The following is an 18,000-nucleotide window of genomic DNA, read 5'->3' as shown; positions in this document are numbered from 1 at the left end:
AATAAAATAAATGTCTTAAGTCAGCCAAGAGAATTGCTTCAAACTATTTATCTGGGCAGTAAGTACGGTTTGGCTTATTAAAGCTCTACATAACATTACAGTAAATGTAAATAAACGTGAACATAGTTACAAGTGACAAGGAAAAAGTTTCTGAGCTGGTTAGAAGAATGAATTGAAGTTCTTCGTCTCCTCAGTTCAGCTGCAATTGTTGCATGGGTTTCTTCCATTCAGAACACTTTGACTTAACTTAATGATGTAAATGCAATGGATTATTAGTAAATCAAGCCAGGTATTGGATGGTAACTACAAATACTAGCTTGCCATGTTTAGAACTGGTTAGGCTAATTCACTGACAGACATAAAATCACTTTCTTTTTTATACTTGTATTTACAATATTAGTATTGTTTGAGAACATGAACACATACTGCCCAGATAAATAGCTTTAAATATAATTTTCTCAGGTGACTTGGGAGTTGTGCACAGTATTGTATATGAGTCATTATACCGGACTTGTTCAAAGTCAGAATTGTTAATACATGGACTTTAGACTAAAATCCTTTTGCTCTGAATGACCCTCTACCTTAATTATATTTATTTTTATTAAAATAAATGACTGAACATTCCATTTTGTCACTACCAAACTAATCATTTCCCGACTGAAACTTTACCAAATGTTTCGGTAATGAAATCTTTAGTTAAATTTGAGCAAAAGTCAAAAACACTAGTCGCATATGACCCAAAAACACATATTTGAACAGTTGTACACACATAAAATGATGATATTTTTCATCAAAACACACAAAAAAAAACAACAATGAATAATTGTGACAGTTCTTAAGGGGAGACTGTAAGGGTCCAGGCGGCCCCGCCTGCTGCCAGCAGAGGGCGATGGCAGCAGGGTGCCCAGCAGGCCCCACCTGCTGCCAGCAGAGGGTGATGGCAGCGAGGTGCCCAGCCTGCACCACCTGTTGCCAGCAGAGTATGATTGCTGAGAGGAGCCATGGACTAATTAGGCTCACTAGCTACACCTGGGGCTCCTCTACTTAAGGCTGTGGCAAACAGCAGTGTTTGTCATACCTTTGTAGAGGGGTGACTGGTGTGGTACTTAGTCTTTGAAAAGAAAAGCAAAGCAACTGCTCCAAACCAAGAGTGCTTAGAGAAGAAATTGCACCAAAGAATATTGCTCCAAAAAAATTGCTCCAAATTACTCACAAAAAATTGAAGCCATACAAAAGGTGTTGGCTCTAAGATCAAACAAGTGAAGGGAAGTCTGCCTTACCATCATAACTACGGTGGCAGTGTCTTTTGTGTTTTCGTTATTGTTTGTTTCACCTTTCTATCTCAGCCTTTGTTTGAACATGCTGGCTCTAATTCCAGATAATAACATTCTAATAACATTCCCGCCTTTTTTTTCCCTTTCTTGAAGGGCTTTAACTGGGGTTACCTGTGTGGCACAGTGGTAATGCCACGGCCTTCCACTCTGTACAGCAGCAGTGCGAACACGGCTCGGGGTGACCCCATTATTTCTATAACAGCAAAAACACACACTCCATTACTCCAAACCTTCTTATTCCCCTTTTTGCTGACTGTCAGTTCTGCACTTCAAAATAATGGGATCTAACTGCTCACCATGTGGCCATGAGGGACAGGGATGCAATCTCACTTCCTGCTGTAAAATGTGGGGGTGTGGCTAAAATAAGTGGATTTTGATGATTTTATATATACTGAGTTTATTGCTATTTTTTTAATGCCTTTGGTTTCAATATAACATCCTTCAAAATATCTAAGATCTGAATAGTTCATTGTTTTTTAAATAGTTTTTTTCTACTGTGGGACTGTTTGAACTAATTTGGTAGGATTGTCTACACACTTCTTATACTGCAAGACTGAACAAAATCAACTTAAACACAACTCTAGGGATCCTGTTGAGTTTGTATGTGTTCTATGCAGGTGAACCTCACTGCCAGCACCTATATATGATCACACAGGATCCATGGATGATCCAAACTCAAACGCTTTGTAAGAACCTTTAGGGGCAAATACACGAGCAGTAATCCCCACAATAGTCATTTCATTCTAGACTTTCTTACCATTGCTGCCTTGATCCGTCAAGACACAACTACATCTTCATAGAGCTTGGAGCCACTTCTTTCACACAAGCTTAAACGCAAACAGTACTTTCAGTTATGTGACTTAAAAAGTTCTTCTGAAAAACTCAAACTAACATTAATGTGTTTTTACATGTACTGGTATTTTGACATCAAAATAATAAAAAGTTGACTTAATATTATATGTGGTGCTTATGATGTGGAAAATGGATTTTGAGCTGTTTGATTTGGTGTGACAAAGCAATGGGCCTTTGCCTGCGCCGTTTCTTTTTATCGAACACTTTCCATTAGTCTAGCCCAACATTATTCTTTGTGGGGAACGGCAGAGCAACTGAGCATGACAACCAAGCATCATAGAAATTTCATATTGGCCTGTACTACGGTGCTATTTCCTCCCAGCAATGAGCTTCTCTTCCTGTGTGACTTATTGCCATTGGACCGGTGAAGAGCGTCACGATTGAAGTCTCTTCAAGATTATATGGGATTTCCAAAATATGAACTGCAGTGCACCTCAAATTATGCTAATTCTGACCACATGTGTTTCAGAAGGATTGGCCCCCATGGTGTTTCCCCTCATAAAGCCGACACTTTTAATACGATGTGCAAGCAGTCCCCACAGAAAACCACTTCCTCTGCCGTTAAACCCATTCATTTCCAATAATACCTACTAACCCTAAAGAACGCTCAAGTGGAGACTTGTGGGTGCTGGAGTCCTTTTAAAAGGTAATAAAACTGTATATAATAAGATGTTCACCTCGCAGAGCTTCCTTACTCTGCCTGGACATCACTGAGACAGCTACTGTAAGATAATACTCCCAGTAAGCTAGCTTAGGTAACTCAAAGGCCTCTTCAAAGACTAAACAATAATGCTATTGAAGTCCAGTCTTGCAGCTGAGCAGAGTTAAGCAATCCAGAGCCATTTTAAGTTTGTTGCAGTACTAGTGTTGATATGATGTTCGTTAAAATTTGCAAATCCAGTAATGTCACAAACATAAGTTGTGTAGGGCCGATGTTTTATGTACGTGCTACATTCTATTTGCATTGCTTGCTGAATTATCTTTGCATCCTTCAGTAAAACCTTTAAGATAGACAGACAGCATAGTTTTCAGACCAAATACGAAAAGGATTTTGTTTGCGAGTGTTCAGAACTAAACTCTTACAATCAGTGGTAATCGAACTGAGTCATCACAAACATGGATTCAAAGCCTGATGCTAGCCTGCGGTCAATCACCTCCTGCAGCACCTCGAGGACCCGCACTGGACATGGTGGATGAAATCCTGCTAGAACAGGAGGCGAACAGTCCACCATAATTGACCGCAGACTGGCAAAAGTGCATCAAAGGGGAAAAAAAAAAAAATCAATTTTGTATTTTAAATATTATAAATCGTTCATAATATGATCAATGATCTGTACTAGCAGGGTATAAAAGTACACCTAGAGTCCATTTTGACTTCACGTTGTCTTTACTTTTCAGTCAACAATGTCTTTAAAGTAGAGACAGCTACAAAAGACCACACCGCAAATACACAAATACAAAGGAGTGCTGCAACACAGATGGAAAGCTCAGTCCACCACAGTTGCTAAATGTATACATTTGTGACATGCAATCTTCTTTTTTTTTTTAAGTTAAACTCTCATGCCAAAGACTGCAAGGATAATTGTAATTGCTACAATAATATTATTAAGCCAGATTCAAGGGCAGAACTCAATTAATTCTGACATCAAGATTCAAACTTACCATCAATCAATTTGAAGTTTATATTAGGATCAAAGATTAATCTGGTCTGAATCAATACTCAAGTCCTGCATGGTCAATGCATATTAAATGCATTTTTTTTTATGCCTGAGGATGGTCCCTGAGGACATTCACCATGAAGAGGACCGATGGCTTTTTAATCTCCAGCAATGTTTCCATTTTAATGTGTGGATTTTATTGTACTTTACATCCATATTTCCATTGGAAGATCTTTATCAAGGCAGAGGATTAGATTATCATGAGGGAGCTGATATAGAATCAGATCCGACACCTCAAGTGCATGGCAAAGACTATTTGGGTCAAAAGGTAAATCAGGTTCTAGACCAGTGTTGGTTCTAAGGACCAACACAGATACTGTGTGATCAGTGCTAGGTAGACTACTTGGTTCTGATTTACATTACTAAAATTTTATCATTTAAGCTCGAAGTTGATTCCGCTTACCGGTGATCATAGGTACGTTTGCTCTACTGAATATTCGGGTATCTGTTTGGGCTTGTTAATGGCTTGTTCATGATTCCTCTGATTGTCTCCACTGACGCTCAATCAAGAAGACCTGTGGGCTGTTTTTTGGAAGGTTAAATAACAGTGAAGAGATGGAACTTCAGCTCAATACACAGAAACCCTAAAGACCACTAATGTTACCATAGATGGCGAAGTTACAGAAGTGGTGAACAGCACAAAGGATTCAGCAGGCAAGAAATAAAACCAATTGGCACTCAGCAGAGCTCAAAAAGTCTTCAAATCTTCAAATGCAATGTTTCTTGACAAACAAAGACTGTAAATGTCCAGGCAGTGGTCTTTTCTGTGGTTCTATATTAATGCAAAAGCTGAAAAATAAGCAAAAAATGATGCCTTTTGAACTATGCTGTTGGCAAAGATTTTTAAGAGGACTCTCAAATGGATCCTTGACCATAACAAGCCTGATCTCTTGCTGGAAGCCCAGATAACCAAACAAGATCTATTTGACTTTGGACACAGTATGAACCAACTTATTGGAAAAGACGGCTATGCTTAGAAACTGTTGAAGGCAATCTAAATTGATTTACTTTTGGATTATTTCTGTTCTAATCCTTTGTCATTGTGACAGATATTATACAGAATTAATACACTTATTTATTGATTGTCTAACCAAAAATGATTATCCAGGAAAAAGGGATTTATAGTTAAACCTATTTTCAAAGGTTTTCCACTGTGACTGCAAGTACTTACGTTTTGTAATCAGATCATGTAATCCACATTACCCAACACTGTTTATAATATCTAGTGTAGCAGAAGGAAATATGCATTTTGAATGGCATCTTCTATATGAGCCTTTTAATGCTTTCATGGCCAGCTGATGGAGACATTCTCATTGCTTCATGACTGGATTATAAAATAAGCAGAATGTCCTGTAGTTAGCATTTCATCCATACATTTGATGTCATGCAGGATGATGAATGCCACTTCATAAACTATTCATATCTATATTTTAGTCTCAGTCCAGTTAGGAGCAACCTTCAGTGTCACGGGTGAGGGGTCAGCTCATTGGTAAGCTGTCACCATATTGACGACAACATTTGCACACCAGAGTTTTTCCTCTTATTGAAATGCCATGCTGATCTTCTGACCTTTGCCTACATTACTCCACCTCCCTGTCATTCCCATTCAATAGCATCCTAAGTACAATTCAGGTTTGAAACAAGAATTGTTGCAATGCTGATGACCATTTTCAAAATTGTTTTTACAGCAAAAGCAGATCATTTCTGCAAGGCAGCTCTTATTTTTGCCCTATTGAAAAATATGTGGAAGCAAGACACGATTGTGTCCCATTGAGCCGAATTTTTGGAGTGATCTCATTACTGGAAATGGAACTTGCACATTATGTAAAAATTCTACATCTCACTTACACAACATTCTTTAAAGAATCATCCATTGAAAGGCTCTTTGCTTTAAGGAACCAAAAGTGGTTCTTCTATGCCATTGCCCCAAAGAACCTTTTTTTTTATTTTTAAGAGCTTGTGCCAATTTTCTTTGGATGCTCTGAAATCTGGACTACAGCTGCAGTTTCCCTGCCCAGTTCTTGCACAAAAGTCTTGCCCAAAAAATCCTCTTTCTGAGAAAAAGCACAAACCGTTTGGAAAGGTAGTTCTATCAAAAATGACGTGTTTTTTATGACAAGTTGCACCATCAAATCTTTTGTTTGCATATGTTTTGACAAGTAGGATTCTTGTCAAAGATACTGCACATCTTGAAGCCAGATTTCAGACTTTTACATGCATGGAACTAATCTGCACTGTAAGAAATAACCGTGCACACCATGAGAAGGTTCCCATATGTCTTTTGGGTGTGAGGCCTTTTTTAAATGGCCTGTATTACCTTTCCATCTGTAACGTATAGTCCTCTAGCAGCTTTTTTTTTTCCCATTTATTTGTCAAACAGTAGTTTGGATACTTCTACACGGTTGCCTCTTGGTGCTGGTGATCAGTTTGGGGAGAAACCTCTTTTTAATCCATTGAGAACCTGTTTCCACTCAAACAGGAAAACAAATGATTTAATTACCAGCTCCACACACAACTGTGGCTGAGCCTTAAATGCCAGATAAGTGCACAGCTTCCCTGAAGTCAGGTTTGTTGTGGCATGAGTGCACTCAGCCACACGATGATGCCATGAAAGGCAGTGGTTTTCCTGTTTGAGTGCATGTGCAGTTTTCCATACTCTATGAAAAGCATTGTTCCAAAACCCTCTAAAACCAAATGAATCAACACTGAAAAACCATTAAGCCCTTTGTTTGGGTTTTTGCCGCTATGGGAGTCCATCTTAAAGCCCTCAGATGAGCATATGAGAGCACAGCCTGTCAAAGTGAACACAGGGTCTTGGCAGCAATCTAAAATGAGTTTCAAACGGAAGCCATCAACAGGCGCATTTTGGCATTTCCCCTTGCTTTGATGGCCTCGTGCTAGACAATATTTTTTGATAAATTGTTTTTCCCTTTTTGGAAAAGCAATATTCCACACCCTTCTGCATTCACTGAAAGTCTCCACAGGCCAGATTTTGAGGTTTGTCATTTCTTTGGCAAGTGACGAATTGTCCTAAGATATACTGGCTTCCATGTTCAATTACATATTAATATTCAGGTCTGGCCTCTAATTTTTAAAGGAAGTTTTCTATAATATTGTGACGGTGACAATGAACAGAACCCAAGCACACAGTCAAGACACACACAAACATTTGTAGACAAAATCTATAGCATTAGTAGACAAGTCTTCATGGATCACAAGGCTGTATGAGAACCTGACCTATTCATAATTCTGTGCATTTCAACTGTACCTAACTAGGATCTTATGAGCCCCTGTGCAACAAATACGACAACTGTCTTTACATCATCTTTTTTTTTAATCCATTAATGTGCTTATTTACTCACTACTGATGCTCTAATTTATGCAAATGGTGAAACGTATTATGTTATCTTTATTAGGAACAGGTATGATTTGCTTTTTTGCATTGCTACTGATGCACATATTACTGATGAAGATCTTAGGAGGCGCAGTCACCACCTGCCTCAAGCCATGCTTCTGCACTGCCAGTAGTTACCTGACTGGAACAGATAATGGACGTATATGAAACAAAGCCATATTGATCGCATTGCACAGATGAGCCATAAGGCTATAAAAGTGCCCCCTTGGTCAGTGCATATAATAATTGTCTTATATATTGCCTCCCCTATTATTCAAGAGCCATTTCAGGTCCAGCAAACTTCGCTACTGGCCGCATCCCTTTGGCTTCCAATTATTACTTTAACATGTCATTCAAGTCATTACATCACTGAAAATCCCACCGGTAAGGGTGATGATGCATGATGATGATGTCTACACACAAACAATGCTGAATTTATTTATTTTTTCTTGAAAGTAAAAATATATACACAAAAATGCCCGGCTAGCATAATGTCAGAATTGGCTAAATGGCTAACAAATAAACATGTTTTCATGAGCCACTGTGTCACAATGAATTTACATTTAGTGGCTTCAACCTAATGCACCCAACTCATGTTCTAATTGTTGCAACATATGACTGCAAAATCTAATAACTGTGGAAAAAGGCATCTTGAATTATTATTTGAAATAACTGTGATCCTTCTAAATAATTGTGATGGGGCAATTAGGGATTGTGGGTGCGATGCTCTGCTAAGAACTCTCCCATTTCTCCACATTACCTTAAGGCAGAACTCCTAACAATACCTTTGCCTTCATCTGAAACAGGACACTACCCTTTTTTCCTTTTTAGTTCCTGTCCTCTAAAATGTCTGTGCACGGGCCTGTTCTCTCAGTGATCCCCTGATTGCAGCAGTAGAAATACTGCACCAATGTGAATGTTTCACTCACTCTTTCTATCTCACACAGCCCCATGTCCTCCTTTTCTGAACTACGACAGGCAGCCTTTAAACTGAGCCCTGAGATGAATTCTTTGACAGGTCGACCACATGCCACAAGCAGAAAAGGACACGGTCAGGAAAATCTAGGAACATTCCCAGCTGAGTGGAGTCCCACCACAGGTGGATCAGAGAAGTGTCAGACACTTCACTCTGAAGAAGGCTGTAAATGAATGCAGTGTGAGCTTGAAGCAGCATGTGTGCATCCAAGTGTGGCAGTGAGTCAGAAGAACCCTCTTGGGCTGGTGAAGGCGGGGCAGGAAGCTGGGGTGCTCTGAGTTTGCTTTGACACAACATATGACCTGCGGCCTCAGGGTCACCCAACCCCATTTCTCTTGGGTGCAATGGTGACGGAACACTGTCAGACGTCTGCATAAGCGAGTGAAAAGGTAGACGTAAAAAAGTGCTTACTCTTCAATTTGAAGAGAGAATTCTGACCTTTTTGGAACTTTTGATTCAGCATTCAAAATAATGGTGCCAGGAGGGTTCTTTGGTTCTTCTATGGCATCACTCCACTTGGATTTCCTAAAGAACCCGTCATTGGATGTGCTTTGAATCCCTAGATTTTCTGTTCAGACTCTCAGAAAAAAGGAACCGAACCTAGGGTGGTAGGCCTCTTGTCACTGGAGTGATACCCTCAAGGGTACATCTACAGTACTTTTAGTTAAGACACATAATTTAAGTTACACACTGACAAAATGCATCAATGCAACCTTGATATATAAAGAAGTGAATATACAATGGAATGCAAATATGTAATTGATGACCAGTATTTTAGAAATATCTTCCTTTTTAAAAAAAACTATTGACAATAGACCAAGGGGAGCTTACATTCTACACATATACATATAAACAAACATATATTACCCATTACACCTTCATTTATTCTTGTACCTTTGAGGGTACATTTTACATTGTTTTTACCTTGATGAAAGAAAAACTGCACCTGCACATCACCTCTTTCTCAACGTGCAAGGAATCAAATGAATCATTTTCTGTGGTGAGCAGCCACATGCTGCAGATGCAGTATATAGAGATAAGGATGAAAACCTAGTTGTAACCATGCACTAAAAGGGAACCACAAGTGGTTCTTCTGTGTCGATGCTTCAAGGATGCTTCTATTTGTAACCTCTGAGAAGGGGGGAAAAAAAACTTGAAAACAGATTTTGGCTGATTAACGTAGAGCTGTGCTAATCTTTTTAGGTGACAGATCTTGTGTTTGCACAAAAAAAATTAGCATCGTGCAGAGGACCAGATTTCAATTCATGTTTTATCATTCAAAAACAGCTGAGGGAAAATGACAGGCTTTACCCCAGATGCGCTAATGAGCTACTGCTAAGGAGTACAGCTCTGGATGCTGATGGAACCTCATCATTTGGAGGTGTCTCTCCTCTTCAGTGGACGATGTACTAACATGTTAGAGAGTAAGGCGAGTTGGAGAAATATATTTTAACGGTTTCTGGATCTTTCTGAGTCAGCCTAGCCTATCTAGCAATAAAATCCACCATATCACTGCCCTCCCAGTCATGTCCTAAACAACGGGTCATTGAGAACGTGCCCACGTCATGTCACTCGTTTTTCAAAGTAGCAAATTGTAACACATTTACTTGCAAATATGAGTAAAACTTGAATGTTCTGCAAAAACATTAAATCTGCATTTCACTAAATCGCTAGTAGGGCTGTACGATAAATCGGAAAAAGCAGTGTTTTGAATGGCAGTGACTGAACAGATCAAATTACCTCACATGCAGCGCCAGGGAGACACTGTTACATTCCTGGCTCAAGGGCTTCTCTATGCTAGATGCCCCATGCAGAAGAAGTCACTCACCCAATCTTAACCTTGGCCAATCGCAAAACAAACCTGTGCACAGCTTAAAAACGACTTCATCCTGAACCACAAGCATTAGGGTTGCTCTCACTCCCAGTATTGTGTTTTAAAAGTCTGAGGTAATAGTTTATCTATCTAATATAAATATATGAAATTATGGAAAAAAATATTTATATATGAAATAATTCATTTACCTACATCGCTTATCCTCCTGGGTCGTGGAGGGTAATAAATATCATATAAAATGAATGCATATGAATATATTTACTTGTTTTCGTAGCCGTTATTTAAAAAAAGCTGTTGACGTAACTAATTTTACATTTTCGTATTTGTTTAAAGGAAAGGTTAATTGTTTCTGATTTACATCTTCAAAAACAGTGTGTATCTGTCACATTCACAGGGAGGCACACTATTTTTAATAATAATTTCACATCTCACATCACCATCAAGATATCTGACAGTTTTATCGAGCATTGGATTCTATGTCAATATCGTACAGCTCAACCCATCTTTCCATGATGAGACACTATGACTGTCTAAAGAGCGATTTCTGTATTCAAACACTGATGCATCAGAAGGTTAACCCAGTACTTCAGTACCTGTGCACACAGCTACCACCAAGCTGGGCACCAGACAGAGGACAGACTTTCCTATAAGGACTTTGCAAACACCTCTCTTTGGGATTCATTCATTCAGCATGAAAGCAGCGCTCACACAAGTTCTCTCGAATGGAGTTTGACTGGCTTCATTTCTTATGCCACACCAAGTTATGTCAGGGTAGAAGAGGTGCTTTCATCAAAGCCACAAACGTGATTATTTCAGTCAATCACCACACTGTCAGCTTGAGTCCTAGCTCAGCTGACCCTGCAACAGCATGCCACTTAGCTTGCTTTTACAGGAAGCGAACAAGGTTCTACTCTTTGATGAAGAGAGAGCCGTAGTCAGTTTGAGGAACATGCTCTTTTAGACATCATCGCCATGACACATACAGTTTGTATGGTTGCTTTGGCCACATCTGTATGTAATAAGGTTGCCATGCAGAGAGAGGGGGAGTCTTTTAAGGCGAAGGCTCCAAGTGGCGTGCCCACTACTGTAGCTCAGCTTCCTCCAAGCAATTAAAACACACATAGTGCCCAGCTTTGGCTTCTGGAGGCAAAGTCTGCCACAGGAATTTGCACACAAACACTTCCTCTCCTCCTATAGTGAGCAGCTGAAAGCAGGCCCGGGCGGGGGAGAGGTGTGGGAGAATGGAAAGGAGGGTTTGAGTGCACTAAAATTATCAGTGGCAAAATGCTACCATGTGTTCTTCCTATGTTCACTCTTTCAAAAGCTGTGAACGTTGGACTTGTTAGCTCTCTCTCTCTCTCTCTCTCTCTCTCTCTCTCTCTCTCTCTCTCTCTCTCTCTCTCTCTCTCTCGCTCTCTCTCTCTCTCTCTCGCTCTCTCGCTCTCGCTCTCTCTCTCTCTCTCGCTGGCTCTGGCTCGCTCCACACGCCTCCTCTTCCACAAGAGACAGTTAGAGTAATGAGAAGACTCTCTTCGGCTAAAGAATTCTCAAGGATCCTCCTGACATCTGGAGACCATCAAGAGCGGGTTCCGTTCACTGCTCTTGGCAGCCGAGCAGAACTACAGCAAAATTACAGCTTTGGTCATCCAGGTCATCTTTTCCATTAGAATTTATCACTTACACAGTAGTTACAACTCTTTACTGTTCAGCTATTCAGTCTCTGTGTTTTAGACAAATACTCTGTTATATAACTCTTCTCTCAACACACATTTAACAGCATATAATCAGATTCATTCATACTAGGGGGTGTGCTGCTGTTCTCCCGCTCTTATCCATATGGCAAGCAAGAGAAACACTGAACTGTCAGTAGAGCATTGGTCAATTTGCTTTGCTTAATCTGTGTGTCATTTCAGCATGATAATTTATTTTGCACATTTCTTCATGGAGCATAAAGAGTTATTGACATCAGTGCTGCATGATGATGATGTGTTGTGCCCAGGGGACTAGGATTGCCTGACAGCAGTAGGTATCTGATTGACTGAACATCAGCCAATACACTCGTTCTGAACTGACAAGCAGTGATCTTAGGAACAGGTAAGATGTTATCCCAGGGGACACACATCCAAGCTGATGGTCAGAATATTTATCACTAAGGGAGAAATTCTGAAGCCACTAGCAGGTCTAGGAGTAATAATTAGGTGTAGACATCATTGACACCATCTACACCAGTGTAGTTATACTGTGCAACTGATGATGGTAAATGTACCTTCAGATCTACAACATGGTCCTTAATGTCCAACTGTCTACTTTAAAGGAATTTTAAGGCACACTACACGCACAGAATTAGGAAAAAAGTAAAGCACAGTGGTGCGTGGCCAGTGAAGTGCCTTTGCTTCTTATTAGTACTAAATCAACTAACTGCTAGGGATGCACCATTATTGGGGATTGTGTGCCAATGCTGACTTCCATATTTTTCACACACCTACCAGTACCAAAATGTTTGTGTCCAAAGAATAGCAGAACCCTATTGTGAGAGAGCCATTTTTAAAATGTTCTTACAAGGTTTTCCCTTGTAGAGAAGAGCCATAAACCCATACATAGAACCATTTACGTTTCATTGAGTTTTAACAGCGTTACTTATAACCATTGCCTTTACGGAAGAACCACGTTTTAAGTAACCGAGTATGTTCATAAAATAGATGACTCTTCAAGTGTTCTGTAATAAAAAGAATGGATGTACTTAGAACTATCAGTTCTATGTAGAACCATTTTAATGCTTAAATGGTTCCCTGCATGGTGAAACGGTTCTTCAGATTGATGAAGAATGTGTTGTATATGGTTCTGTATAGAACTTTTTTTTTTTTTTTTTTTTTCAATGTAGCACCAAAAAGGGTTCTTCTGTTACAATGTCAAGCTTGTTACAATAGAAGAACCATGTTTGATGCTACATAGCACCATATACAACATGATTCTTCAGAACAACGTAGAATATTTCACCACACAAAGAACCATTTTAAGCATGACATGGTTCTGTATTGAATCCATTCTTCTGTACAGGACCACTGTCTTTAGTAAAGAACCACCGTTTAGTCTACACCCCAACTCAACTGCTTAACATGTGGTTCTTCAAGGATTCTTTAGTAAAGGCAATGGTCCTATATAGCACATTCTATATGGAACCATTTCATGCTTTTAATGGTTCCTAGCATGGTGAAACAGTTCTTCAAATTGTTAGATAATGTACTGTATATGGTTGTATATGAAGGCTTTTTAAAAATGGTTCTATATAGCACCAAAAAGGGTTCTGATACAGTTACGATGTCAGGGTTGTCACAGTATAAGAACTTTCTGGTGCAATACACTTTTAGAAATAAAGGTTCTATGCAGGTACGTTTTTTGTTCATCTAGGTACAACCAATGTAAATTTTCCTTCAAAGGTACAACAGATGTTTTTCCAGGTGAAAAATACATATTTGTACCTTTTTAATAACAATGTTTTAAAACAGAACAATAAAATAAAAAGCTAGGAGACGAGACGGGGTGTGAGGAGTCAGTACAACTTATAATCTAATGAAATTTTCTGGGACAATTTTGTTCCCTGAATAAAGGTACTGAGATGTCACTGGGGTGGGACCCTCAAGGGTATAAGAGGGGCACTGCCCCAGTGACAGTTTACAACCTTTATTTCTGAGAGTGTATAGAACCATATATAACACATTCTCCATCATTCTAAAATCTGACCATGCAAAGAACCACTTAAGCATTAAATGGTTCTATATAGAACTCCTGGCTCTAAACAAGAACCACTGTCTTTACTAAAGAACCCTTGAAGAGCCATCTTTTTTGAGCGTGTAGTCCAAATACCTACTCAATTTCTTAAAAAGGTGGTTCTTCAAGGGTTCTTTTAAAAAGACAACGGTGTTTTAAATCGAAACATTTGCATGCTTAAATGGTTCTTTGGGTGGTAAAAGTGTGTGTGTGTGTGTGTGTGTGTGTGTGTGTGGTTCTATATAGCGGTAAAAAAGTTTCTTTATATTGTGACAAGCTTGATGACAATAGCAGAACATTTTTGGTGCTATATGGAACCATTTTCATAAAGCCTCTGTACAGAACCATATACAAAACATTCTCCAACAATCTGAAGAAGTAGTTCACCAAGCAAGGAAATGGGCTTAATGGTTTCCAATAGAGACCACTAGATTTCTGTAAAAAGAACACCTTTTAGATCCTTTTAGGAAACCATCACATGCACGCAGAATCAGTCACTGGTCACCTGTTAAACCATTGGGATCCTTTACACTTAAAGGGATATCAACACATTACAAGGCCCTCAGGAGCCAACAGAAACACTTGATGGTTTCTATGGATTTTTCGGTAGTGATGGAATTCATGGTTCTAAACAGAACCATTCCTTTTTAAGAGTGTAGGACACGCACGTTTGTCTTGCTGTACATATGAGGACGCCCATATGTTTCTATTGATTTTTGTGTTACTGTAGCTAAATACTACTAAACCTAACTCTAACCTTAACCTCAGTATCCAAAGGGCATTTTTATGCTCTTCTTTTAGTTTTCAGTTAAAGTAATTATGGTGAAAAAAAACACGTTCAAGTGAGGACCAGTAAAATGTATCAAAGTGAGGACATGGGGGTCCTCACAAGTATAGCAATACAAGAATATTCTCTCTCTCTCTCTCTTTCTTTCTCTCTCTCTCTCTCTCTCTCTCTCTCTCTCTCTCTCACCTGTACCACTCGAGTCCTTTTTCATAGAAGCGGTCGAAGAAGTGCGGCTCGGCGCCGAGAGCGCGCACGTCCGGGTGAACGCGCAGGAACTCCAGCAGCGCCCTCGTGCCTCCTTTCTTCACGCCGATGATGATGGCCTGAGGGAACTTCTTACTTCCATAAGTGTTCGACACGGGCATGCCGTTTGTGCTCACCGCCTCGTGCGCAACGCCGTTTCCAAAGTCCAGGAGCTGCGAGAGCGCGCGGAGCGACTCGTTCCGTGGACCCTGCTGCTGAGTGGACAGGACCTCCAACAGCACATTCCCCCTCAGAAGAGCCGCCTGGCTGGTGATTCTCGGCGCCGACTCGCACCACCCCGTCAGGCAGTAGGAAAGGTAGGCGAAGAGGAAGAGCATGGTGACCGGCAGCGCTCTGCCGAAGTTCAGCTTAGTCCTGCACACACTGCATCCCATGAGCGCGCAGACCCCACTCCGCCGACAACATCGCTGACGGCCAACGCCATACACTCACCTGCCTGCTTGTGTTGACCACAGAAAGGGCTGTCGCTGAGCAAGTCGCGTGTCCGTTTAGTCAGTTGCGCTGTCAGTGTACGCAAATGTGCTAACGAGCTCCATAACCAACTTCTTCAGCGTGGGTGAGTGACACGCTGCGCCTGTCCGTGCGCTCAGTATCAAACTTGCAGTCCCTCTCACCGTGCAGGTTTTCCTTTCCACGCCCTTTGCGTGAAGGCCCCACCCTTTAGGCGTTTCACATTCAACAAGAGCCAAAAGCCACCAAAGACCGTGCATGACATTCCTCTCTCTGGATGCCAAAAGCTTTTAGGGGAACAGCTCCAAACCAGGGGTGTAGCCAGAGCTTCCAGAACGGGGTGGTCAGGGAAGCCCCAGATCTTATTGGAGTGGTACGTTGCTGGTAAAAAAGCAAAATGAAATAGACTTACTTTATTAAAATTACATAAAAAGGGATGCATTGTTTTCACTCTGGAAATAACTGAATCTGACCAGCATTTCCACATGAATAAAATAGCATCTCCATACAGCCATTGCTGAAAGTGGCCTGAAAATGTGCTGATGTAACATGTTTTAGTCATTCATGAAGAAAATGGTGTATTTGAATCAAGTACATGAAGCTAAAACCACTTAACCTAACGCAAAACACTTCATACACTGTTAGAAGTAAAGGTACATTTTTTTTTTTGTTTGAGGTACAAGTAATGTAAGTTTTTCCAGGTGAAGAAAAGCACATATTTGTATTTTTTCATAACCTCAGGCTTTTTTCAAAACCTGAAGAGGAGACAGGGTGTTTGTGGAGTCAGTACGACTTAGAAATATCATTTTAGTGGATTATGGTAGTTATGTTCCCTGGTTTTTGGTTTGAATCCTCAGATTTTTAGCCTCAAAATTGGAGGCCAACTGTAACCTCTTGCTTGTCTTTTGGAGCAAGATTTGTTTTAAAAAAAAAAATCTTTAAAAAATCAGTAACTGATAAGCTGATACATATTAATTGAGCGTCTGATAATAAGACACTATAAAAATCGGACATCCCCTCAGCTTAGAATTTGCAGTTTAATGAACTCAATGATTTAAGGCAGCTGTTCAGATAACACAGCCAAACGTTTTCTTTAGTTTGAGCTTCAAATTTGAATTCGACTTTGCGAAACGAACTGGAATTCCGAGAGCAAGCAGGTTACATACTGTAGCATGTTCAGGTAATGCGGCATGTTAATTTGGGTTTTTAGTTCTTCGGCATTTATTCATGAAGTCATTCTGATAATGACTCTTGTTGTGAAGGCAGGGGATATGTGTTAAAACAGGAAAAAGAGTCAGGCAAGAGCTGTTGGCTGTGAGCGCCAGACTGGTGCTGAGTAGACAGCAAGCTGTCAGTAAAGAGAAAACTCTGCTAATGTTCGGTGTAGCTGTGGCCAACAACAGCTGGTTAATAAACCACCATGACTGAGCGAAAGTTGTGACTCTTAACAGCAGGGACGCTGATATTTTTCTAAAGATAAATCATCTTTTTTTAGACTGTAGCTGACTGAAAACTTTCACTGGCAAAATATGACATATATAAAGCTATTACAGTCTCTCTACAGACACAGTGTATAACATTAGCCCTGACAGGCTGAGGAGCTTCTTTGAACTTGGTTTTAATGCCCCGCTGTGTCAGCAGTGTGAATGTGAGGCGTGTAATAGTGAACATCATCTGTCTGGGAACCACACTAAGCTGCCCTGGAGGCACAAACGGAAGAAGCTGTGGACATTTCAGTCAGAAACTGTGTTAGCGCTGTGCTCTATTAGCACAGAGCTAACTTCCATCAACACTGCGTGGAGGTACGAGGACTGGAAACATGTGCGGCACGTCCGTAAACTTTCCCAGGTGCTGAAGGTGACAGATGGCCGAGCGGATTAGCCAGTCTAGTTCACCTTTTCCATGAGCTCATGGTTTTGAGTATGAGACTGATAAACTGATTTCTTCTTTTTTTTCCAAACTGGACATGTGGCCAGCTTTGTTTTCTGTTTTTATAAATGCGCAGGATTCCAGACCCAAATGACGATGCAGAATTCTTTGCGTTGATCAACAGTTTTTAAAAATTGTAAAGTTTTTAAATCCTTAAACTGTAGACATTATTCAGTTTTTAATTTTCCCATATTATGGAATAAGAGTTAATAAAACAGTTTGTAAACATTGTTCAAGTTTGAAAACCATACTACTTGCTCCTCATCCCAAATAGTCCAGATATGGAAAATACAGGAAAAACAGCTGTAATATGTTTTTGTGATGTCATGAAATCCTGCTCATTTACATTCATACACCTATTCAGACTACAGTAGTTTAGCCCTGCCCATTCATGTTGAAGTTATAAGAACTGTTTAAGACTGGCCTGCTTTTTGAATGAGGAACAGGTCAGCCAGTCACAGCAGAGGTCATTTACATAAATCAGTCTTAAAGGCAAAATAATAAAAACATAAAAGGGATAAATAGGTGTTTGAAAATGGTAATGTAAAAATAAATGATGACTGTTTTGGTACAGCCCCTAGGTGTGTGTGTGTGTGGGTGTGTGGGTGTGTGTGTGAATGTGTCTCTGTCTGTCTGTCTGCCCTGTGACTGGCGACCTGTCCAGGGTGTATCCTGCCTTTCGCCCGATGACTGC

General features: G+C 40.2%; 1 protein-coding gene across 1 annotated transcript in view; it reads right to left on the bottom strand.

Annotated features, from left to right (window-relative positions):
* LOC108432167 (heparan sulfate glucosamine 3-O-sulfotransferase 6) overlaps window positions 1-15,597 on the bottom strand; it is a 30,796-nt gene extending 15,199 nt beyond the window's left edge. The window contains exon 1 of the mRNA XM_017705831.2: window positions 14,850-15,597. Coding sequence (XP_017561320.1) covers window positions 14,850-15,301 — 452 coding nt within the window. The 5' untranslated portion in view covers window positions 15,302-15,597. The remainder of the gene's footprint in view (window positions 1-14,849) is intronic.
* Between the last annotated feature and the right edge of the window lie 2,403 nt (window positions 15,598-18,000).

The sequence above is a fragment of the Pygocentrus nattereri genome, chromosome 14 (genome assembly GCF_015220715.1).
Source record: "Pygocentrus nattereri isolate fPygNat1 chromosome 14, fPygNat1.pri, whole genome shotgun sequence".
NCBI classification, from domain to species: domain Eukaryota; kingdom Metazoa; phylum Chordata; class Actinopteri; order Characiformes; family Serrasalmidae; genus Pygocentrus; species Pygocentrus nattereri.
Note: the sequence above shows the minus strand (reverse complement) of the source record. Positions and strands in the feature narration are given on the sequence as shown.